This window comes from Hyla sarda, chromosome 8 (genome assembly GCF_029499605.1).
Source record: "Hyla sarda isolate aHylSar1 chromosome 8, aHylSar1.hap1, whole genome shotgun sequence".
NCBI classification, from domain to species: domain Eukaryota; kingdom Metazoa; phylum Chordata; class Amphibia; order Anura; family Hylidae; genus Hyla; species Hyla sarda.
The window spans coordinates 218,309,974-218,336,573 of record NC_079196.1 but is presented as its reverse complement, the minus strand read 5'-3'; the positions used below and the strand labels follow the sequence as shown (position 1 = coordinate 218,336,573).

Below are 26,600 nucleotides of genomic sequence, written 5' to 3'. Positions count from 1 at the left end.
TCACTTATGGGATATACTATATATATATAATGTGAGGGGTGGAGTCACTTATGGGATATACTGTATATATAATGTGAGGGGTGGAGTCACTTATGGGATATACTGTATATATAATGTGAGGGGTGGAGTCACTTATGGGATATACTGTATATATAATGTGAGGGGTGGAGTCACTTATGGGATATACTGTATATATAATGTGAGGGGTGGAGTCACTTATGGGATATACTGTATATATAATTTGAGGGGTGGAGTCACTTATGGGATATACTGTATATAATGTGAGGGGTGGAGTCACTTATGGGATATACTATATATAATTTGAGGGGTGGAGTCACTTATGGGATATACTGTATATAATGTGAGGGGTGGAGTCACTTATGGGATATACTGTATATATAATGTGAGGGGTGGAGTCACTTATGGGATATACTGTATATATAATGTGAGGGGTGGGGTCACTTATGGGAGATACTGTATATAATGTGAGGGGTTGACTCACTTATGGGATATACTGTATATATAATGTGAGGGGTGGAGTCACTTATGGGATATACTGTATATATGTGAGGGGTGGACTCACCTATGGGATATACTGTATATATATAATGTGAGGGGTGGAGTCACTTATGGGATATACTGTATATATAATGTGAGGGGTGGAGTCACTTATGGGAGAAACTGTATATATAATGTGAGGGGTGGAGTCACTTATGGGATATACTGTTTATATAATGTGAGGGGTGGAGTCACTTATGGGAGATACTGTATATATAATGTGAGGGGTGGAGTCACTTATGGGAGATACTGTATATATAATGTGAGGGGTGGAGTCACTTATGGGATATACTATATATATATAATGTGAGGGGTGGAGTCACTTATGGGATATACTATATATATATAATGTGAGGGGTGGAGTCACTTATGGGATATACTGTATATATAATGTGAGGGGTGGACTCACTTATGGGATATACTGTATATATAATGTGAGGGGTGGAGTCACTTATGGGAGATACTGTATATATAATGTGAGGGGTGGAGTCACTTATGGGATATAATGTATATATAATGTGAGGGGTGGAGTCACTTATGGGATATATTGTATATATAATGTGAGGGGTGGACTCACTTATGGGAGATACTGTATATATAATGTGAGGGGTGTAGTCACTTATGGGAGATACTATATATATATAATGTGAGGGGTGGAGTCACTTATGGGATATACTGTATATATAATGTGAGGGGTGGAGTCACTTATGGGATATACTGTATATATAATGTGAGGGGTGGAGTCACTTATGGGATATACTGTATATATAATGTGAGGGGTGGAGTCACTTATGGGATATACTGTATATATAATGTGAGGGGTGGAGTCACTTATGGGATATACTGTATATATAATTTGAGGGGTGGAGTCACTTATGGAATATACTGTATATATAATTTGAGGGGTGGAGTCACTTATGGGATATACTATATATAATTTGAGGGGTGGAGTCACTTATGGGATATACTGTATATAATGTGAGGGGTGGAGTCACTTATGGGAGATACTGTATATATAATGTGAGGGGTGGAGTCACTTATGGGATATACTGTATATATAATGTGAGGGGTGGAGTCACTTATGGGAGATACTGTATATAATGTGAGGGGTGGACTCACTTATGGGATATACTGTATATATAATGTGAGGGGTGGACTCACTTATGGGATATACTGTATATATAATGTGAGGGGTGGACTCACTTATGGGATATACTGTATATATAATGTGAGGGGTGGACTCACTTATGGGATTTACTGTATATAATGTGAGGGGTGGAGTCACTTATGGGATATACTGTATATATAATGTGAGGGGTGGACTCACTTATGGGATATACTGTATATAATGTGAGGGGTGGAGTCACTTATGGGATATACTGTATATATGTGAGGGGTGGAGTCACTTATGGGATATACTATATATAATTTGAGGGGTGGACTCACTTATGGGATATACTGTATATAATGTGAGGGGTGGAGTCACTTATGGGATATACTGTATATATAATGTGAGGGGTGGAGTCACTTATGGGATATACTGTATATATAATGTGAGGGGTGGAGTCACTTATGGGATATACTGTATATATAATGTGAGGGGTGGAGTCACTTATGGGATATACTGTATATATAATGTGAGGGGTGGAGTCACTTATGGGAGATACTGTATATAATGTGAGGGGTGGAGTCACTTATGGGATATACTGTATATAATGTGAGGGGTGGAGTCACTTATGGGATATACTGTATATATATATAATGTGAGGGGTGGACTCACTTATGGGATATACTGTATATATAATGTGAGGGGTGGAGTCACTTATGGGATATACTGTATATATAATGTGAGGGGTGGAGTCACTTATGGGATATACTGTATATAATGTGAGGGGGTGGAGTCACTTATGGGATATACTGTATATATAATGTGAGGGGTGGAGTCACTTATGGGATATACTGTATATATAAAATGTGAGGGGGTGGAGTCTCTTATGGGATATACTGTATATATAATGTGAGGGGTGGAGTCACTTATGGGATATACTGTATATATAATTTGAGGGGTGGAGTCACTTATGGGATATACTGTATATAATGTGAGGGGTGGAGTCACTTATGGGATATACTGTATATATAATGTGAGGGGTGGAGTCACTTATGGGATATACTGTATATATAATGTGAGGGGTGGAATCACTTATGGGATATACTGTATATATAATGTGAGGGGTGGAGTCACTTATGGGATATACTGTATATAATGTGAGGGGTGGACTCACTTATGGGAGATACTGTATATATAATGTGAGGGGTGGAGTCACTTATGGGATATACTGTATATATAATGTGAGGGGTGGAGTCACTTATGGGATATACTGTATATATAATGTGAGGGGTGGACTCACTTATGGGATATACTGTATATATAATGTGAGGGGTGGACTCACTTATGGGATATACTGTATATTATAATGTGAGGGGTGGACTCACTTATGGGATATACTGTATATAATGTGAGGGGTGGAGTCACTTATGGGATATACTGTATATATAATGTGAGGGGTGGAGTCACTTATGGGATATACTGTATATATAATGTGAGGGGTGGAGTCACTTATGGGAGATACTGTATATATAATGTGAGGGGTGGAGTCACTTATGGGAGATACTGTATATAATGTGAGGGGTGGAGTCACTTATGGGATATACTGTATATATAATGTGAGGGGTGGAGTCACTTATGGGATATACTGTATATATAATGTGAGGGGTGGAGTCACTTATGGGAGATACTGTATATATAATGTGAGGGGTGGAGTCACTTATGGGATATACTGTATATATAATGTGAGGGGTGGAGTCACTTATGGGATATACTGTATATATAATGTGAGGGGTGGAGTCATCCCTATAGATATTTTATATATATTTTGGCGTATATATATCTCCCCGTCCCCCTATAGAAATGCGCTCTGCCCACCCCTTTTCTTTATATATTTGCTGCAGATACTGTTAATTATTGTTTTTTATTATAATAAAACCTGCATTTGCTTTCATTATTAATAACGTGAGTCGCGTTCTATTTTGATTGGAATTTTTTTTTATTATTTTTCTTTTTTTCATTCATCGCAGCAGCAGGGGACACATTTCTTTCCGCTGATCTTCGATTCCCGTAGTCATTACGATGATGAACGCTCTGACACGGTTACCGCTTATTTGGAGCAGACACCCTGGAGAATTATTTTATATATATATATATTTTTTTATTTCCCCCAGCTGTGCCTCGCTCAGGGCCTCCCTCTTGCCGCAGCCAGGCTGGTGTTTGTATTCTGGTTGTGTGTTCGCTCTGTAAAGACAAGGATGAGATCATTGCAGGGATTGATAGGGCTGGGGTGGCTGTGGCGGTGCATGCAGCAGGGAGGGGGGAGCCCTATGTAAGATGTGGGCGCTGGGAGGGGACAGCGACTGCAAATCATCACCGGCTACAGCAAACAATCCCATTTTTATCCCATTACGTTTTCTCCTGCTCAGGTATTCCTCTCAGAAGGAAGATTTGTGAAGGGGATCTTTCCACTTTGTCTTCTTTGATGGCTCTTTAAGGGAAAAAAAAAAAAAAGAACGAAATGAAAAAAAAATTCTAAGAAAAAAAAAATTCTCCAGACCACTCATCTCCTGCAGGGAAGACTTCTCCTATCATTCTTCTATTGTGTGATTTTATTTTTTCTTCTTTTCCTTTTTTATATACCGGTACATTGAGAAATTTTCAGAATTTTTTGGAATTTTTTAAAAAAATTTTTAATTATTTTTGCATTCGGTTCGGACTATGATTGGGAACAAGTGGGAAATGTTGGGAGTCGACGTGTGCGAATTTGGCGGACAGCTATTGGAACTTATGTGGTTGACAGTATGTTATAGAGGTGAGGTCATCAGGGCTGATGCTCAGGTGTGGCTGTGTTCTAACAATAAAGTTTTTGTTTAAATTTTTTTCATTATAATATATATATGTGTGTGTGTATATATGTGTGTGTGTGTATGCATATATATATATATATATGTGTGTGTGTGTGTGTGAGTGTTTTCATTTATAGTTTAATATCGTGACACGGTCGTGTGATGTCTTATACTATACTTAAATTTTTTCCCCTTTTTTATATATTTGATTTTATAGTATAATTGTATAATTTATTGTGTTTTATTTATTATTTTTAAATATTTCCGATACTGTGTATACACATTATTTATTATTATTTATTATCATATTTTTTATATATTTTTATTCTTATTTTTTTTATATTCTTATTATCTTATTTTTTACATATATATATATATATATATATATATATATATATATTTTTTATTTTTTTTTTTTTTTTTTTATTCTTACTATTTTTATATTCATTTTTACTGCATGATAAACTTGTCACTAACCTGTGCTATATGTTGTACTATTTTACTATTACTTTTTATTTTATACCTATTTTAATATTAGATTTTTATATTGCGTAGTTTATTGTATTTTTTATGCTTTATGCAGCTTGAACTTGATGGATTTTCTTTTGGATCTCTACCGTTTGTCTTTTTTTAATTTTTTTTATTTTTTTTCACCTTATGAACGATATTACTATGTAAATTGTGTATCTTACACACTTACGTGATTGTTGTACTTTTTATGTATTTTGTATCATTTTTTGAATTCTTAGATAAGTATATTTAGTTAATATTACATCACAGGGTATAAACCATTGATGTCTTTGCCTTTTTTGTTTTGTTTTTTTCCAAGGTGTAACACAGCGTCTCCCTACCAGTGTTCCTCCAGCTGTTGCAAAACTACGACTCCCAGTATGCCCGGACAGCCGAAGGCTGTCCGGGCATTCTGGGAGTTGTAGTCTTGCAACAGCTGAAGGCACGCTGGTTGGGAAACACTTACAAAGAAGATTTCTTCCCGAAACAGCGCCACTCTTTTCTTCAGGTTGTGTGTGGTATTGCAGCTCTGCTCCATTGAGGTGAATGGAGAAGAGTTGTAATGCCACACACAATCGGAGGACAGGCGTGGCGCTGTTTTTGAAAGGTTGTAGTTTTGTAGGGTTGTAGTTTTGCACTGGTTGGGAAACACTGGTGTAACAAGTGTCACGTTTTTTAGTTATTATTTATTTATTTTTCAAAAATGTTATTGCAAAATGTTATCAAAAATTTAGCTTTTTTATTTTATCAGTTAAGGTCGGCAATAGAAGATAAAGTTATCTGAGACCTTTTAATAAAAGAAAGCAATGGGGGGTGGGGGTGGGGGGGGTTGGGACCTAGACAATGTATTTATTAGTGACCGCCATTATTGAACCTTTATACACTTGATATTTGGGACCTTATTAGAAGGCATCAGATGGCCTACACATCCAGTCTGTCTCCAGAGTCAATGATGTCATATTAACTGCTGGCTTTGTCATCCCGGTCTCTGGAGAGCAATACTTCGTGTCACAATAAAAAGAAAATAATCTATTACTGTAATAAAGCTCCGTGTCTGCAAAGGTGAACTATTCCGGGTCCATAAAGTGTCATCTGGTATGAGACTACATTGTTACTGTTCTCCTTTAATGTATATTATGGTGAGGTATATTCATTGTACCCTAGAATAGTCTAATTCTGTTAAGGTTGGTTGTTGAGAGCTCCCCCTGGCTTTCATCAACTTGCACTGCAGTAACACTACAACTAATACGGGACCAAGCCAACCTCTAACTATTTAAGGCTAAGTTCCTATTACCATTGTGCTCCATCCCGTTCTTGGTCCGGGTCGGAGCACAACTGACCCCACCGGGTCCTGATGGATCCCATTGACTTGAATAGGGCCCGTCTGGTATTTTACCGGAGTTTAGCGCTAAACTCCTGTCATTCCAACGGACTGGTCAACAGAGCTTCATATACTGAAGCACAACGACAATGTGAACGAGCCCTAAAACTTCATAGATCAAGAATATGGAGGGGAAAAAAATCCTCCCCAACAGACCCTACATTGCCTCATATGACCTCTAGTAGCACTTGTAGGGGTCCATCATTTTTTCAATAAAATAGGTATGGTAAGGCCTGGGCCTACGGCATACCCTCCCAACTTCATCAGGGCAACTCCGTACCCTGATAAGGGGCATTATTTGGCAAAGGTACAGTTTAAGGGCCGATATCACCCTGTAATAGGGCAAAGGAGTGAGGAACTGGTCGTTCATTGGCTGATCCATCACAGGAGATGTGGGGCCGATGAGTGATGGTGGCAATGGACCACACCAACAATCCTACCTTGTGATGGGTTCTGTAAACCAACCTCTCTGGAGCAGATAGATCTTGACCCCAAGATACACATTTCTATCTTTTTCTATGGATAATAAACAAAATAAAGTTCCTCTAGGGAGAGTCTAAAGGCCTCCGTACAGACTAGAGAAAAGTTAGCCAGTTGTGCCAATTTTGGCAGGACTATCTAATGGGAGCCTCTCAACCCCCCTCCTAATATTGTTGGGAAAAGGATTGGGCATGTTGAATTTTCACACCTGATCCTTTAGTTGTGGGTAAAATAGGGTGTCCAGGATTAACTTCCCATTGCAAACACATGAATGCTCAGCCTAGTGGGGGAGGCAGGAAGAATTAGATGTCAGCCAAGGTCTATGGTGACCTTATGTAATATCTGATATAGATATACATGGCGCAGAGTGCCAAGTTTTCATTGAGCTTTCAAGACAGTCACCTTATACCAAGATAAGTTTATTACCCATCCTACTACCTACTTCATTTCAGTCCCATCCTAGAGATAATCCTACACTGTCCATTTTTGGCATTTGCATGAACCCCACCCTGTAGTGGTCTGAAATAGAGACTGTTGGCAAATATGGCATTGCCGCTTTCAACTAAGTAACTGGATGCTTAAAGGGGTTCTCCAGTGCTTACACATCTTATCCCCTATCCAAAGGATAGGGGATAAGATGCCTGATCGGGGGAGTCCCGCCGCTGGGGACCCCCGGGATCATGCACGCGGCACCCCGTTAGTAATCAGTCCCCGGAGCGTGTTCGCTCCGGGACTGATTACGGGCGACCACCGGACCGGCGGCGTGTGACATCACGCTCCGCCCCTCAATGCAAGCCTACGGGAGGGGGCGTGATAGCTCCGGAGACTGAATACAAATGGGCTGCTGCGTGCAGGATCCTGGGGGTCCCCAGCAGCGGGACTCCCGTGATCAGGCATCTTATCCCCTATCCTTTGGATAGGGGAAAAGATGTGTAAGCACCTGAGAACCCCTTTAAGCCTTCTTTTGGATGCATCTCCCCGTGGCGCCACCTATGTCATAACAATGATGGCCCCACTGGCTCCATGATCTGAGCACCCTTAGTTTGCTCACCCATCTCTCATTTGGTGCCAAATCTTATCTAAAGTCTGCAGTGATATTATTGATTGAGCAGTGTCTACCTGTCTACCAGCACAAGCCTAGATCTTGCTCTATTCAACCCAATGTATATATTTATTTCTATGGGGGAGAGGGGGAAAAAGCCACCGGCAGATCCCTCTAGCAATATGCTGTCTCCTTTAGACCCAAAGGTCCAGAAGAAGAGTTGCCCATAGAAACCAGCTCGCTTTTTATTTTTTAAACAAGCAAAATGCAAACTCTACAAAGTGAAAGAAGCGATCTGATTGGTTGCTGTGGGCAACTGGGTACCTTTTCTACTGGACAGGTTTGGATAAACCCCCCCCCCCCCCCATAGTTCTGGACAAGGTGAAAAGTAACACAGAGTAGTTTGGAGATCATTGTCTGAAACTGTCGAATTTGGCCAACATGGGAGTCAACCGTACAGGTCTTTACCCTAAATAACCCCTCTGCCTACCCAGTGGCAGCACCATTTCTCATTAAAATGCTGATAAATCAGGTCCCTGGCTGCGAGTGCCATCAGCACCCTGCACTCTCCAGAGAAGATACGATGGTGGGATTATTAGCTGAAATAGCTCTTTGGAGCAGGTAATAAGATTTGGGTCCCTGATTAGTTCCCGACTCTGCTCGTTAATCCCCCCCCATGTAGAACACTTGCTTCGTAATCTCATTTTTCATGCATTTATTCGCTGTGTCTGGCGTTTGATTCGTGCGTCTGTATCGCTTTCCGTGCGCGGCGCATTTTATCCTCTTGCTCTTCACAGCTGGTGATCTGCCTGGCTTGCTTATCTCCTCCAGTTTCTTTAAAAAAAAAAAAAAAAACAGAATATATTTGGAGGTGCATCGCTTAGATGGCCGCCTGCGATGTAGGCGATAGCAGTATAATAGAGTGACACAAATCTGACACCTTGGCCTTGTCCCGTGATAATGTCACAGTGTGCGGTGGAATCAGCTGCTTTGTATGCAGCGCCGGTTGGCTGGTTATTGCTTTCTAGCAAAACCTTTTCATCCCTCGTGTTTGTCGCCTGTCGTGGCGGTGTAATGAGATTGGCTTTGTTGTAGGCTGTGCTTTTTTTTTTCTATTTAAAGGAGAACCCAGGCTCGATCACCAACCAGACGTATTTTGCTGCAATGATGTACGTGGTGGTTAACTAAAAGGTTGAGGACCACTACCAGGTACAACTAAATCCCCAACTGGATCTCTAGAGATCCAGTTGGGTATTTAGTTGTACCAAGTAGTGGTCCTCAGCTTTTAGCTCTCTAGCTAGAACAAAACTACAATATCCAACATAACCCATGGTCATGCTGGGAGTTGTAGTTTTGCTACAGGTTGTGGACCATTTTACATTTCTTCGCCCCAGAAATTGACTAAAAGGGCATTACGCAACTTTCACTCATTTCACGTCATGCATCTTTTACCTCCTCGACATGTAAATGGAGAAAAGTCATGTGACTCTTCCCCATTATTGCAGGGCACAAACTTCGCACACCTTTTTTTTATGGCTGCCCATGGCTGCACATCTTACAAAGTTGCATCGTGGTGCAAATCTGAAGCTGTAGTTTTGTCAGGTCCAGGTTGCCTTTGGCAGTCTGGCCATGCTGGAAGTTGTAGTTGGGAAACACTGCCTTAGAAGGTAACTAAGATTAAAGGTACGTTCACACTATGGAATTTACAAGCAAAGAAATATATTGGCTTCATGTGTTTACACTTGGTTGAACGTCCATTTATGAGGTCCATAATTTGACAAAACCATGGCTGTTTTCTTTATATATATATATATATATATATATATATATATATATATATATATATATATTCAACAACAATCCTGCAGGCACCCTCCAGGGTGCAGGAGTCAATTCATTTTATGGGAAGGGACTCTGGTGGGGTCCCATTGGTCACCCTTAAGTCACCTGGTCACTGATACCTCCTGGGTAACAATCACATGACAACTGAAGATCACATGGGAACATTTCTTAAAGTTATAAAACTTTTTTTTTTACACACTTCACAGCATAACAAATGACAAAACATATGTACATGAGGAAACAGGTGTAAGGGGGGCCCAGGGACACTGCAGGGCGGCTTCCTGACAGGGCAGCAAGGGTACGGGGTAACAACTCCCATACTGGGCCACCACAAACTCCCCCTCTTAAGCATAGATGGATGTCTAGAAGTGGCCACTGGGGCCTAGACTGACAGTTCCTGGGGCATTATTATCGAATGTCCTTCACAGCTTTGAATAGTTAATAACAACATGGGACAAGTCCATGTAGCACTTTAGAAGAAATGTTCATACATCCTCCTTTGGGAACAAATTTGTAAACCTGTGGAATTCATTACCCTTGTAACTGCCCTTTTAACACATTTTACACACTTGAACACATTTTGTTGCGGATTGGGATGCTGTAGGCTCTCTACCCAATGCCTTAGCTGCTGAGGCCCACTGGCACACGCTACTTCTCCCCAGAACTCTATACATGTTTTGACAACATTACAACATTACCTTTTGTACATAGCACCTCTGTCACTATACGTGCTTAATTTGTATCTCTGGGGAACCCTCTGGCCAGTAGAGTGCCCTGTACACCAGGACAGGAAAACATTAGACAGGTGAACATTTGACGTCATGGACTGGAAATATGCATTTTGGCTGCAGTCCTAATTAGGCATTTGACTAGCTTATATAATACATTATGTAAGCTGACTAAATTAGACTAGGTGTTAGATCAACAACTTTATACACAGTACTACCATTATGCCCTATACCTAGCTGGTATTTGTCCTTGCGTCGACCTTTGGGATCTGCGCAACACCATCTCTGGAGAATCTGGAACTCTTGAGATTTCCAGAGCACTTGGGACTTCTGGAGCTGCGGCTGGCTCTTGCTCAGCAAACTCAAAAGCTGGTATTAGTTCAAGACTGACCGGATCCGGAGTCGCTGGCAGCTATGCTGGAGAGGCAGAGCAAACTGTGACAAGACAGGGACTCCCATGAAAACTAGGGTGGGTTGAACCAGCCCTGGGGTTGGTGAGACACAGAAGATCGCAGGCTGATTTGGAGAAAACATAGGGAAATCCATAGATGAGTGGATTCCCTCGTCTGGGACGTACTCTCTCGCAGGTGTGACAGCTGGAGGAAGCGGTGCTGGGAGCACTGGTAGATCTTCTTTGAGACATAACTTGATTTGATTCCGGTGAATGACTTGTGGCTCACCCACATTTTTGTACTTCGTATACATCAGATTCAGGATAGGGTATCGCCGTCACAGTGTACGGTTCTGTCTCCCAGATAGAGTCTAACTTGTTGGTCCTTTGGAACTTTCGTAGCCAGACTTTATCACCCAATTGAAGTGTATTAGTGGAGGCATGACTGTTATAGTCCTCTTGTCGTCTCTGTTGATCCTCGCCCATCTTCTTGCTGACAATTTCTTTGGCTTCTTGGATCCTTCTCTGGTGGTCGAAGACCCATTCCATGGAGGCTTGCGGAGAGTTGTTGAATGGGGCCTGGAGCCTAAATGCCCGGTATTTAGGCAGCTACCCATGTCGCCCCATCATCAAGTAGAAAGGGGTATACCCTGTAGAAGAATGGACTGTGGTGTTATATATCTCCAGTAATTCGGGCAGCAGTCGGGGCCACTCTTCTTGTCATGACACAGAGGCTGCTCACAAAGACTTGATTGATGCGCTCACAGAGCCAGTTCCATAACTCTTGGAAGAGTTGGGCCTCGAAGCCGTTCCTCAGTCCATTAGGGCAGACTCCGGACACCAAAGGGTTTGCACCCAATTGGAGTAGAACATCTGGACCGCTGTCTTAGCTGTGAGATCTTTGACTGGTACAATGACAACCCATTTGGAGTAATCATCCACCATGGTGAGAGCATAAGTATACCCGGACCGGGTAGGAGACAATTTGACATGGTTTAGCGTGACCAACTGGTTGGGCCTTTCACTCTGGTTGGAATTTAGGAGTGCTCATTTCCTTGCGGACATTCTTTCGTTACAGACTGACATTACAGACTGCACATTCACTGCACCATTTCTCAATGTCACTCTGCATTCCAATCCAATAGAATCTTCTCCTGACAGTAGCTTTGGTCTTGTGGTCTCCAAAGTTTCCTGAATGGTCATGGTATGCTTTGAAGACCATCGCTGTGTCTCTTCGGGTAACCAGAATCTGATGAAGTCGATCACCAGAGACCTTATCCAAAGAGTTTCAGTACAACAGTCCTTTGTGCACAGTCACTTCCTTGGTTGCCACAGATGTTTCAGCTCATAAGCACACTGGGCCTGGCGTAGGCGTGTTGGTACCTTCTTCGCCAAAAGGGAGTCCCACAGATACCCCATGAATCGATTTTCATCTTGAAGAGTCTTTCAGGTGTATAGGTCTTCTTTAACCTTTTTGGACCTGGATTCACTGCCCATGAGGGCGGTCACCACATTCTGGTTCACGAACCGTTGATAAAATGGGGGCATCTCCATGTCTTCCCACACGTCTTCGACAGGTGGTTCTTTGCTGGGGGTCATTCGAGACAGTACATCGGCATTGACATTCAAATTGCCGCTTCTGTACTTGATGGTGAAACTGTAATTGGCTAATCTTGAAGCCCAACGCTGTTTGATGGCACCCAACTTGGCAGTGTTCAGGTGAGCCAATGGGCTGTTATCCGTGTAGACAGTGAATGGCATGGCAGCCAAATAGTCTTTGAACTTTTCGGTAACAGCCCATACCAGGGTGAGAAGTTCCAACTTGAATGAGCTGTAATTAGCAGCATTCCTCTCTGCTCCATGCAGGATACGACTGGCATTGGCAATTACTCGCTCTTGTCCTTCCTGGACTTGAGACAGGACAGCTCCCAGACCTTCAAAACTGGCATCAGTGTATAGCCGGATTGGCTGACTGTAGTCTGGATACGCCAAGATTGGTGGTTCTGTCAACAAATGTTTAAGAACTCGGAAAGCTGTCTCTTGCTCTTCGGCCCATTCAATTGGTAGTCTTCCATTAAAATTCTCCTTCGCTGTACCCCGTAAGAGAGCTGTGAGGGGTTCTGCAATCTGGGCAAAGTGTGGGATGAAGTGGCGGTAGTAGCCAGCAAATCCCAGAAAGCTCCTGACTTCTTTCATCGTGCACGGGGTTTGCAAGTTCTTGACAACTTCCACCTTAACTGAATTGGACTGGACTCCCACTGCGCTGACAACATGACCCAAGTAATGGACTTGAGGTTTGAGCAAATGACACTTTACCGGTTTAATCTTCAATCCATGCTTGATCAGGACTTGGAAGATGTCTGACAGGTGGCTAAGGTGTTCCTGGTAGGACTTGGATTACACAATGACATCGTCCAGGTACAATAGGACACTTTGAAAATTCAGATGGCCCAGGCACCTTTCCATCAGACGCTGGAATGTAGCAGGGGCATTGTACAGCCCAAACGGCATACTTTTAAACTTAAACAGTCCCATGGATGTCACGAAGGCGGTCTTTTCCCAGTCCTCCACGGCCATGGGCACTTGCCAGTATCCGCTGTTAAGTCCAGGGTGGAGAAGTAAGCAGCAGACCCTGGGGCTGTGAGTGACTCCTCGATCCTTGGCAATGGGAAGGCATCATTGTGTGTGTGACATTCAGTTTCCTGTAGTCGACACAGAAGTGGATGGTTCCGTCTTACTTCTTGACCAGGAAAAGTGGCGCCGCCCAGGGGCTCTGACTCTCTTGGATCATGTCTGTCTCTTTCATGTCAGCCAGCATCTTCTTGACAGTCTGATATATGCCTGGCGCGACCGGACGGTGTCTTTCCTTGATAGGTGGGCTGTCACCTGTGAGGATTCGGTGCTGGATCATTAAAGTCTGCCTGAAGTCTGTGGGGTGCTTGCTGAAAGCCTCATGGTACCTTTTGGCAACATTGATGATTCCATTGACTTGGTCCCTTGGGGTAGTGTGGTCTCCAACCTGGAGTTGCGCGCACCAAGGCTCTGGAGGGCTCACACTGGATCCTTTGGCCACTTGAGCTGCACGCTGTCAGGTCACCAGATGTTCTGTCACAATGTGTTTCGACTCTAGGAGTTACAGCTGGGCTACAGGAGTGTATTTGGGTAAGACAGTAGCAGAATCAGACAGGTTTACTAACCGCACCAGGACTCTCCCATTGGTGGCAGTGACAAGGCTTCCAGCTCAAACAGGAGGATGATCTTCCAATTGCATAGGTTCCAGCAGGGCTTGATAGTCCCTATTCTTGACTCCGGGACGTGCACAACACGTTGTAAGATCACCAACCTGATATCTTGAACTCGTACTCTGCAGATTTTACCTTGCTTGTTGGCAAACTTCTGCTCCGCCTGTAGGACTTTCAAGTGGTGCTGCACAGCCCGCTGGCCTGAAGGGGACAGATGGGGAAGAGAGGCATGCAAGGCATCTAATATTTTAGTAAAACATTTTCATGATGTTCATCAGTAATATAAACTCAGCAGACCCCTTCTCTGTCACATTAGTTACAATCACTCCCTGCCAGCTAAGTACATGCTCTCCCAACTGAATGGACCCTGGCTTTTCGAGCAGGTGTTGACCTGTAGTGGGTGCTTGACAGATAACAGCAGAGACGAGCACAGCAGCAGGAGCTTCCAATATGGCTGCACCCAAGGAACTTCCGGTTTTGGTCCGGTCGGCAAAATCTGTGCAACACAGGGTTGCTCTTTGATGCCTACTCGCTGTACTGAAGAGGCGTCACCGCTTGGGACTGACGGGGCGGAGCTGTGACCGCTCGTGTGCGCGGGAAACACCGGACAAAGTTAACCCTTTCAGGTACCAACTTTACAGTTCACAATGGCAAATAACACTTTTCACTGACAAAGTCCCATACACTTTCTGGTGCAAATTTTATTTGCATCGACATGCGATTCTCTGACAATACTGGACACAGTTCAGACTGGGGGAGGACTTTAGGCATAAGGCGCACACCCGTATCCTGGTCGTAGGATGCCAAAAGTTGCGGTATGGGGTGTGATGCAGGGCAGAAGGAATTACCCTAGGGGCCGATGGCATTAACCCCTTGTATTTGTGATGCCAGGGCTTGGTTTATCCTCAATACCAGTTGAAGGTATATCGCTGGATCCTGGGCTAGGCATGGGGGGCAATAATGACTCTGACGCCAAGTTCCGGACAACTTTAGCTTTACTGAGTGACAGATGGTACAGTCTATACAGTTCAGCCGGGCCCACGGAGGTGACCAGCGACATCAGAGACCTTATGGGCGACACAAACCCTTCCTGGGGACTGCTAGGGTGCCGTGCAGGAGATTGCGGGGGTCCCAATGGTCGGACTCCCACGATCTAAATCTTATGGGAAAAGTTTTATTTATTTTTTTAATTTAAGCTGATCCCAAGCCAATAGGTATTCCAACTTAATGGTTGGTGCATATACTATCTCTGGAAGAAATTAAAAAATTTTTATTTATTTTTTTATCAAACGTTTTTTTTAGTATTTTTTTTTGTTTTTTTTGCACGCACATCCTTATAGATCCAATATGTCTTGCAAATCACAATATTGTGCCGTTGTCTAGCATCCCTCCCCGTTTCCCATTTATCCGTCTCCTAATGCGCATTTCCCCTTTAAGTGGCTGAGCGAATGCCATTATTTCCTAATTAGTTTCATCGTCATCCGTTCTGATGGGGTGGGGGGACCTACCTACCTACCTACCTGTCGATAGATTTTAATCTGCAATTATCTCAGGTTTATCTGAGAAAAAGGCTGCGTCGCCGCCGCGTATTGATCAGGATTGTTTAGATTTATTAGGTGTGGGTTGTGCAGATTAAAGCATTTACTTAGTGTTTTCTTTTTTTGTTGTTGTTTTTTTAATATTTATATAATTTTATTTTTTTTTATTTTTAAATCTAGATTCAATTAAAAAAATCCGTGGTAATTTCCGAATATATTGATTTGCACAATGTGCAAAACTACAACCCCCAGGTGCTGGGGGTTGTAGTTTCGCCACACCATTGTATAGCGTAAAAACTTGCCGGTTGCACCCCTTATTGACTCGTCTTCTCCTCTTCCATCCCAGACATAATGGCCGACAAAGATGGAATTAAACCCATTGAAGATGAGGCCGAAGACGAGACCGACCTAAACTACAAGGCCCCGGAGAAGAAATCCCTGCAGGAGATCCAGGAACTGGACAAAGATGACGAAAGTCTGTGTAAATACAAGCAGGCCCTCCTGGGGGCCGTGCCGGACACAGTGGGTGAGTCAAAAAATAAATAAATTATATATATATATATATATAGATAGAGATATATAGAGATATATAGAGATATATAGAGATATATAGAGATATATAGAGATATATAGAGATATATAGATATATATAGATATATAGATATATATATATATATACACACACATATATATATATATATATATATATATATATATATATAAATATAACTGTCTGGAGCAATTCCAATAATGACCTGCAGGGCGGCAGTGCATGTAAAACTGCCCTTCCTGTACGATGGAATATTTGCAGGCCATGAGAACTACTGCGGCCCACGTTGGTTGTCACCAATTTCTGAATGTTATAGGGCAGTGGTCTTCAACCTGCGGACCTCCAGATGTTGCAAAACTACAACTCCCAGCATGCCCGGACAGCCAACGGCTGTCCGGGCATGCTGGGAGTTGTAGTTTTGCAACATCTGGAGGTCCGCAGGTTGGAGACCACTGGTATAGGGGATTAGTGCTCTTTCCTGTACTGATACATATCTACATTTTCTATAGTGTCTGAGAAAGCCGAGTGACAGGTCTTATTAGAGAGAGCATTTATTTTCCAGCTTTTCCAGGATTCTGAATGGCAGATCTACCTGCATTAGAAGCTACCTTGTGGCATGTTGGTGCATTTGCATTACGTGGAGTTGCTGACTGTAGACCGTATATACCTAATGGGTTGTCACCCAGCTTTTCTAAAGTGATATAGGTGCCTTGTAATAAAATAATACAGCTCTTGCTTGTACTAATACATATCTATAGTGTCTGAGAAAGCGGAGTGACGGGTCTCATTAGAGATATCCTAAAGGAGACATTATTAATTATCCAGCTTTTTCAGGATTCCGAATGGCAGAGCTACCTGGTTATGCAGTAGAAGCTCCCTCGCTGCTCGTCGGTGCATTTGCATTATATGGGGTGGCTGACTGTGGACCTTATATACCTATTTAGTTGTCACCCAGCTTTCCTAAACTCCTGAATGAGATATGTCCCTTGTTATCTAGTAATACAACGCCTACTTGTATATGCTACATATTCATGATTCTGGATTTTTCAGTGTCTTGGAAAGCTGAGTGACAGGCCCCACTGGATTGAGGAAAGATTGTGGAGGCCGTATTACTTATCTCCCAGCTTTTCCTGGATTCTGAATGGCAAATCTGCTTAGATATCAGCACAGTCCTCCTTTGCTGCATGTTAGTGCATTTGTGTGATATGATATGGCATATTGACAACTACTGTAGCCCTCTTAAATGCTACCACATTAGTGATCACCCAGCTTTCCTTAATTCCTGCACTGCATATATGACTAGTTATTCAGTAATCCAGCTCCGGCCTGCATTGCTACATATTTACATTTCGTACAGCCTCTGGGATGGCTAAGTTGCAGGCCACATTGGATGGTTTATAAAAGCCAAAATATTTGTCACCCCACCTTTCCGGAATCCTGAATGGCACATCTGTTTAGTTATCAGCACAACACTCCCCTGCTGCATGTTGGTTCATTTGTGTTACATGATATGGCTTAATGGCAGCTACTGTAGCCAACCCCATTTTTTTTTAGTTGTCACCCAGCTTTCCTGAATTCCCACATGGCATATGTGCCTTATTATTCATTTATCCAGCCCTGCTTGCATTGCTCCATATCTACATTTCCTATAGGGTCTAGGAAAGCTAAGTGACAGGCATTCTGGTTTAGAAGCACCAGCCCCAAAAGTCATACTGATTGCCACCTAGCTTTCCCAGGATCAGATATACCAAATACCATATATATATATATATATATATATATATATATATATATATATATATATATATATATATATAGCTGTATTGTTATAGTCGGTACAGTGTGCGGCGTTCAGTCTGCGGGCACAGTGTCGGCACGTTATTCCTGTCTGCGCTCTCGCACTAGGCATTGATTTTGTCTGCTGGATTCTATAGATTTTTCCCACTTTCCTTCCACCCCCAACGGTCACTTTAGAGATTGATGTTCCTTCCCTGCTAAGAATTGTTGATCAGCCGTCTGGCACCTACGGAGGACTCTTCATCGTCTTAGGCAGTAATGGAGTCAATTCACTTTTTTGTTTTTGTTTTTTTCTTTTCTTCTCAATTCCATTAGTATCAATGTGCTCATCCTGAACTTCCTGATTCCTGAAGAAAATTCGAGAATTGGCAGAGAAATGGTTAAATAAAATATTAATAATAGAACCAATAAAAATTGATACGCAGCAGTGCTATTGAGGACTTACTAGGTTTGCTGAGTATACAATGGGGATCAAAAGTTTGGCCACCCCAGGTAAAAAGTTTGTATTAATGTGCATAAAGAAGCCAAGGAAAGATGGAAAAAATCTCCAAAAGGCATCAAATTACAGATTAGACATTCTTATAATATGTCACCAAAAGTTACATTTTATTTCCATCATTTACACTTTCAAAATAACAGAAAACAAAAAAATGGCGTCTGCAAAAGTTTGGGCACCCTGCAGAGTTAATATCTTGTACTGCCCCCTTTGGCAAGTATCACAGCTTGTAAACGCTTTTTGTAGCCAACCGAGAGTCTTTCAATTATTGTTTGAGGTATCTTTGCCCATTCTTCCTTACAAAAGTCTTCCAGTTCTTTGAGATTTCTGGGCAGTCTGTCACGCACTGCTCTTTTAAGGTCTATCCATAGATTTTCAATTATGTTGAGGTCAGGAGATTGTGAAGGCCACAGCAAAACCTTCAGTTTACGCCTCTTGATGTAATCCCCTGTGGATTTCGAGGTGTGTTTAGGATCATTATCCATTTGTAGAAGCCATCCTCTCTTAACTTCAGCTTTTTCACAGATGGCCTCAAGTTAGCATCCAAAATTTGCTGAAATTTTATTGAATCCATTTTTCCTTCTACTCGTGAGATGTTCCCTGTGCCACTGGCTGCAATACAACCCCAAAGCGTGATTGATTCCCCCCATGCTTAACAGTTGGACAGAGGTTCTTTTCATTAAATTCTGTTCCCCTTCTTCTCCAAACGTACCTTTGCTCATTCCGGCCAAAAAGTTCAATTTTAACCTCATCGGTCCACAGAACTTGTTTCCAAAATGCATCAGGCTTGTCTATATGTTCATTTGCAAAGTTCAAACGCTGATTTTTGTGGTGAGGACGTGGAAGAGGTTTTCTTCTGATGACTCTTCCACGAAGACCGTATTTGTACAAGTATCTCTCTATAGTGGAATAGTGTACCACAACTCCAGTGTCTGCCATCTGTCTGGAGGGATTGTGCAGTCAAACGTCAGTTTTGAATTGTTTTTCTCACAATCCTGCGAGCTCTTCTGTCTGGTATTTTTCTTGGTCTTCCAGATCTTGCTTTAACTTTCACTGTTCCTGATGACTGCCATTTCTTAATTACATTCCGAACAGAAGATATTGACATCTGAAAACATTTTGCTATCTTCTTGTAGCCTTCTCCAGCTTTGTGAGCGTCAACTATTTTCAGTTTCAGATTTCTAGACAACTGCTTAGAAGAACCCATGGTGCTGATTGTTGGGGCAAGGTCAGATGAGTCTGGGCATTTAAAACCTTTGAGATTGCCATCACCTGGTCTTTCCAGATGATTGAGAACAATCCATGACACTGGCAGGTCTCAGCTTTGCAAAGGGGGCAGTGCATGCTATAAATTCTGCAGGTGCCCAAACTTTTGCAGACACCATTTTTTTTGTTTTCTGTTATTTTGAAAATGTAAATGATGGAAATAAAATGTAACTTTTGGTGACATATTATAAGAATGTCTAATCTGTAATTTGATGCCTTTTGGAGATTTTTCCATCTTTCCTTGGCTTCTTTATGCACATTAATACAAATTTTTACCTGGGGGTGCCCAAACTTTTGATCCCCACTGTATAACAGTAATATAATTAATTTAGAAAAATAAATTATTTTGCAATAGAAGGTAAACATAATTAATATAACACCAGGTCTCTGGTGGCCCAAAATCGTGCTATACCAAGCTGCCCGAGACAGTTCAAAGCCACAGGACTGCTATTGGTGATGGGACACCACAGGGCCTCCTCATCCTGTATCCGGGGCCTCCTCGCTCTGTATCCCGGGCCTGCTCGCCCTGTATATCTTGCCCTCTTGCTTTGTATCCCGGGCCTCAACGCCTTGGATCCGGGGCCTCCTAGCCCTGTATCCCCGGCCTCCTTGCCCTGTATCCCTGGGCCTCCTTGCTCTGTATCCCTGGGCCTCCTCGCCCTGTATCCCTGGGCCTCCTCGCCCTGTATCCCTGGGCCTCCTCGCCCTGTATCCCTGGGCCTCCTCGCCCTGTAACCCTGGGCCTCCTCGCCCTGTAACCCTGGGCCTCCTCGCCCTGTAACCCTGGGCCTCCTCGCCCTGTAACCCTGGCCCTCCTCGCCCTGTAACCCTGGCCCTCCTCGCCCTGTAACCCTGGGCCTCCTCGCCCTGTATCCCTGGGCCTCCTCGCCCTGTATCCCTGGGCCTCCTCACCCTGTAGCGTTGGGCCTCCTCACCCTGTAGCGCTGGGCCTCCTCTCCCTGCATCCCTGGGCCTCCATGCTCTGTATCCCGGGCCTTCTCGCTCTGTATCCCGGGCCTTCTCGCTCTGTATCCCGGGTCTCCTCACCCTGTATCCCTTGGCCCCCTCACCCTGTATCCCTGGGCCCCCTCACCCTGTGTTGCTGGGCCTCCTCGCTCTGTATCCCGGTTCTCTTTGCCCTGTATCCCTTGCCCTCTTGCTCTGTATCCCGGGCCTCCTCGCTCTGTATCCCGTGCCTCCTCGCTCTGTATCCCGTGCCTCCTCGCTCTGTATCCCCGGCCTCTTCGCTCTGTATCCCGGGCCTCCTCGCCCTTTATCCCGGGCCTCCTCGCTCTGTATCCCCGGCCTCCTCGCTCTGTATCCCGGGCCTCCTCGCTCTGTATCCCCGGCCTCCTCGCTCTGTATCCCCGGCCTCCTCGCTCTGTATCCCCGGCCTCTTCGCTCTGTATCCCCGGCCTCCTCGCTCTGTATCCCGGGCCTCCTCGCCCTTTATCCTGGGCCTCCTTGCCCTGTATCCCGGGCCTCTTGTCACCATCTGTTCTCGGTGGAGGCAGGTGTGTGGTAACAAGTGTTCAGCCATCTGCAGCGGTGATGTGTGACGGCACAGATGTGCCCATTACCGATGATTTATGGCCGGCACTGCGCTGGGTCTCCAATGTGGATCCTAAGTGCGAAATCCGGGGAAAGCATTTAATAGAAAATGTAGGAGTAATGGATTAGAGAGCAGAGTTCATTGGGAAATCTCTATGGGAGCAATGCGTCAGGTGGAGCTGGAGGCTGCTGCCACTTATGTATCCATGGGGGGGGGGGGGGGGGGGGGGGGGGATTATTCATCTCCTAACACCCTGTCATGGTGATGATTTAGAGCAGGATCAGCCGCAGATCTCCCGCAGAGGGTTTAGCTCAGTGTGAGACATAATATATAGAATGATGGAGCCACATGACTTATACACAGCTGCAGTGTCGTTACAATGGTCCATGACTCAAAATCTGAGACCTGGAGAAGATGGCAGAAGAAGGCTTGGCACTCACCACGACCATGAGAGTGAGCACTAAGCTGAGTGCGCTTCACACGTCTATATCTAGAGATCAGTGGAGGGCTCAGCACTGAGAACCCAACCGACCAAAACTTCTGACATGTTGGCAGGATAGGGCAGAAGTTTTCTAGGAAAATAATGCGTCGAGTAAATCTGCCGCTTCTTCACCTTCTCTTTCTTTTCTTCTCCCTTTTGTTTTCTTTCTTCATTGTTCTCCTTTTTATTCCTTTCTTCCTCTTCTTGGTTTTCTTCTACTTTTTGTTGTTCTTTTTGTTCTTTCTTTCTTCTCCTTTTGTCTTCCTTTCTCATCTTCTTTGCCTTGTATCCATTCTTTTTTCATCTTATTTCTTTATTTCTTTGTCTTCTTCTCTTTCTTTCTTCTCCATTGTCTTCTTTCTCCTTCTCCTCTATCTTTCTTATCTCTGTTTGGCCTTCCTTGATTTCTTTCTTCTTTCTTTTTACTCCTTGCTTGTCTTCTTTCTTTGGTTAGGCTTTTTTCTTCTTCGATTCCTCTCCTTCATCATCTTCTTTCTTTCTTTTCCGCTTCATTTTTTCCTCTTATTCTCTTTGTTCTCTTTTTATTTCTATTTTTTTGCTTTCGACCTTTTGTCTTTTGTTCTTCTTCTATTCTTCTCCTTCATCTTCTTTCTTCACCTGCTTCTCTTTTTCCTTCCTTCCTCCTTTTATATTCTCTTTATTTGTTCTTTTTCTCTTTCTTTCTCTTTTTTCCTTTCTCAGTTTTCTCTTTCTTCTTTCCCTTTTTGTCTACTATTTGCAAGATTATTTTTTTTATTTATTTCATTAGGCAGAAGTGAAGGATCAGAACCACTATATTTCAGGATTGCAATTAATAACATTGTAACAATTAAACATTTAAAAAAAAAATGTTTTTGTTGCCTTGTGTACATCAGTCAGTGTTTTTTATTAATATTTTGTCTTAAAGGGGTACTCCAGTGCAGGACATCTTATCCCCTATCCACAAGATATGGGATAAGTGTCTGATTGCAGGAGGTCCGACCGCTGGGACCCCCCCCCCCCCCCCCCCCCCCCCCCCGTCTCTGCATTGAGCAGCCTCCTGTCTGTACACGGATAACATTCCCTCCATGTATCTCTATGGGAGAGCCTGAGATACAGCAGTCAGACCCCCCACAATCAGACACGTTTCCCCTATAGATGTCCTGCACCGGAGTACCCCTTTGATTAGAGTCTTTCCTATACTCATTCACGTTGCTAAATACCTGGAATCCTCTGTGGCTTGCAGTATGAATTATTTTCCGCTAGAAGCAATGTGTCCACTAGAAGATGCCATTTTTTATTTTTTCACTCGATTTGCTATTCAGAATCCAACAGAGGAAAAGTCTCCATATGTTTCTGTATTAAATCAGACCGAAATGGATGTACAGCAGTTAAAGCGGTACTCCGGTGGGAATTTTTTTTTTCTCAAATCAGCTGGTGGCATATGCAGATTTGTAAATTGCTTCCATATAAAAATCTTAATCCTTCCAGTACTTATCAGCTACTGTATGCTCCAAAGGAAGTTGTGTCGTTCTTTCCAGTCTGACCACAGTGCTCTCTGCTGCCACCTTTTGTCCATGTCATGAACTGTCCAGAACAGGAGCAAATCCCCATAGCAAACTTCTCGGCCTTTTGGCTAAGATCAAGTGTAGTATCTGTTCTTATCGGTTTCATGCTGGTGGGTAGTGTTGAGCGGCATAGGCCATATTCGAATTCGCGATATTTCGCGAATATATGGACGAATATTCGTCATATATTCACTAAATTCGCATATTCGTAATATTTGCGTTTTATTTTCGCATATGCGAAATTTCGCGCATGCGAAAATTAGCATAAACCAAAATTAGCATAAGCGAAAATTCGTATATGCGAAAATTAGCATAAACAAAAATTAGCATAAGCGAAAATTCGTATATGCGATTATTTGCATATGCTAATTTTGGCATGTGCGAAAATTCGCACACCGGTCTCACACAGTAGTATTAGAGCCTTCTTTACATCACATAAGCTGGAAGCAGAGAGGGATGATCACTGTGATGTGTACTGTGAAAAAAAAAATGAATATCCGTAATTACGAATATATAGTGCTATATTTGCGAATATGCGATATTCGCGAATAAAATTTGCATTGCGAATATTTGCGAGCAACACTACTGGTGGGGATGGGTGCTGCATGGTAGGGGGCAGGTGTACCGGGGCGTTCCGGGGCTGGTTCTGAGGAATCAGCCCGACGGCTGCCCCGATGGGACCTGCTTCCTCCGAATCTCGCCATGAGGCTGAGAGGGTCTAGAGCCGAGGTACTTTTGTGCCTCGGGGAGTGGTGACCCCGAGGTGCCGAAACTCACTTGGGTGTACTGGCTCACTGAGTGGAAGCACGAGCACCATAATCTCTTCACCTTGTGGCACTCACCTCTTGATTCCCGGCCTTCTGGATATGATCAGAGACATTTTTATAGATCCGGCCGGATGTCCGGGCAGTATATCTGCGCACATTCACTTATTTATTTCTTTTTGTCTCAATGTGTCACTTTTTGCGTGTTGTGCGTCCACAGGATTGTTAGTATGCGGTAGCCCTTCTGGGTGTCCCTCCTGGCGGTCTAGGGGGGGGTGTGTGTGGCCATTAGGTTCCGCACCTCCCTGCAAACACCCCGGGTACTCCTGCTTTGGCAGGGTACCTACCGTTATCGGCTCTGCGGGCAGATACCACGGCTAACGCCAAGGGGAATGCCGGAGCATTTGTGGTCCCCTAGTAGCTTCGGCGAAAAGGGACATCGAACCTGGAACCTCACAGGTACCTTTTGGTCCGGAGGCGAAGGGTAAGGTTTGTTGGGGGGCCTCTCTCCTATCGGAGAAGGGCTTGCGATAGACCGCATCCTCTGTGCACGTTTTTTTTTAGTGTAACACGTTTGCACTTTTTCTTGCACTTTGGGTGATTCGAGAGCATATTCCTCGGCTCTAAAAAAAGAAATAGCAAACCTATGCTACTCTTGACAGTTCCTGACATGGACAGAGGTGTCAGCAGAGAGCTCTGTGGTCAGACTGAAAAGGACTATACAACTTCCTCTGGAGCATACAGCAGCTAAGTACTGGAAGGATTAAGATAATCATATAGAAGTAATTTACAATTCACCAGCTGATGGGGAAAAAAAATGTTTTCCACCGGAGTACCCCTTTAAGGGGCTACAATGTTTTTACTAGCATCTATACCCCCTCCGGTCTTTACCACCTATCTACAGGATAGGGATAAGTATCTAACTGGTGGGTGGCCAACCAAGAGGACCCCCACAATAATGACAGCGGAGGTCCCTTGCCCCCCAGAGTGAATGGAAGTACATTTCCCGTGGCAGTAAGTGAATTTGTAGGTCCACAGTCTGGGCACCACCGCTATAGACAGTAGATGTTATAGTAGAGTTTCCCAACCAGGGTGCCTCCAGCTGTTGCAAAACTACAACTCCCAGTTCACATTACAGTAAGGTGCTCTAGAGTAGTGTTTCTAAACCAGGGTGCCTCCAGCTGTTGCAAAACTACAACTCCCAGCTCACATTACAGTAAGTTGCTCTAAAGCAGTGTTTCCCAACCAGGGTGCCTCCAGCTGTTGCAAAACTACAACTCCCAGCTCACATTACAGTAAGGTGCTCTAGAGCAGCGTTTCCCAACCAGGGTGCCTTCAGCTGTTGCAAAACTACAACTCCCAGCTCACATTACAGTAAAATGCTCTAGAGCAGCGTTTCCCAACCAGGGTGCCTCCAGCTGTTGCAAAACTACAACTCCCAGCTCACATCACAGTAAAATGCTCTAGAGCAGTGTTTCCCAACCAGGGTGCCTCCAGCTGTTGCAAAACTACAACTCCCAGCTCACATTACAGTAAGGTGCTCTAGAGCTTCGGCTGTCCGGGCATGCAGGGAGTTGTAGTTTTGCAACAGCTGGAGGCACCCTGGTTAGGAGACACTGCGTTACAGTAACACGGCTTCATGACCAGACTACAAGCAGAGTTTGTTTGTAGTCTGTAACCATGGAGACACATTAATCTTCAAAACACAACATTTCAGATTTGATTCCTAAACAAGACTATGGGGACGATTTATCAAAACCTGTGCAGAGCAAAAGTGGCCCAGTTGCCCATAGCAACCAATCAGATCGCTGCTTTCATTTTTAACAAGGCCTCTGCAAAGTGAAAGAAGCGATCTGATTGGTTGCTATGGGCAACTCAGCAACTTTTCCTCTGGACAGGTTTTAATAAATCTCCCCCTATGTCACCTAATTTTTATTTAGCTAGAGGTCCACAGTTTGGAGACCACCGGTGTCGGCGAAGACCACGGGACAACTCGAAACGCAGGAGTATCACCTGACCACCATCTTGGTGTTTGATGCATGATGCTGGAACATGGGAGAGATCCATCATTACAGCCGCTTATAACCGGATATCTCCATCCTCGTAGGTGATGGATGGAGCCGGGCCCCAGATCTAATAAATCACATTAGGATTCTACTTCACAGAAACCATTAGGAAATCTCCTGTCTGTATCCTGATCCGATTACGCATACATTACTGGCAGTAATGGCCGCAGAGCGCTCACGTGTCCCCCTGGGTGTATTAATGCAGGCAATGCTTAAAGGGGTACTCCAGTGGGGGGAAAAAATAATTCAAGTCAACTGGTGTCAGAAAGTTAAACAGATTTGTAAATTACTTCTATAAAAAAAATCTTAATCCTTCCAGTACTTATCAGCTGCTGTATGCCCCAGAGGAAGTTGTGTAGTTCTTTCCAGTCTGACCACAGTGCTCTCTGCTGACACCTCTGTCCATGTCAGGAAC

General features: G+C 43.6%; 1 protein-coding gene and 1 non-coding gene across 4 annotated transcripts in view; both read left to right on the top strand.

Annotated features, from left to right (window-relative positions):
• The window catches only part of LOC130285535 (rho GDP-dissociation inhibitor 2-like), a 150,190-nt gene that overhangs the window by 102,414 nt on the left and 21,176 nt on the right, over positions 1-26,600 (top strand). For 2 of the 3 annotated variants that reach the window (XM_056537055.1, XM_056537054.1), the window contains exon 2: positions 16,013-16,192. In XM_056537055.1, coding sequence (XP_056393030.1) covers positions 16,018-16,192 — 175 coding nt within the window. In that variant the 5' untranslated portion in view covers positions 16,013-16,017. Of the gene's footprint in view, positions 1-4,116; positions 4,479-16,012; positions 16,193-26,600 lie in introns of those variants that run through there. The other variant, XM_056537053.1, reaches the window with a different exon arrangement.
• On the top strand, positions 23,404-23,591 carry LOC130289905 (U2 spliceosomal RNA). The gene has a single exon (XR_008847481.1). It is a non-coding gene; the product is annotated as a U2 spliceosomal RNA (small nuclear RNA).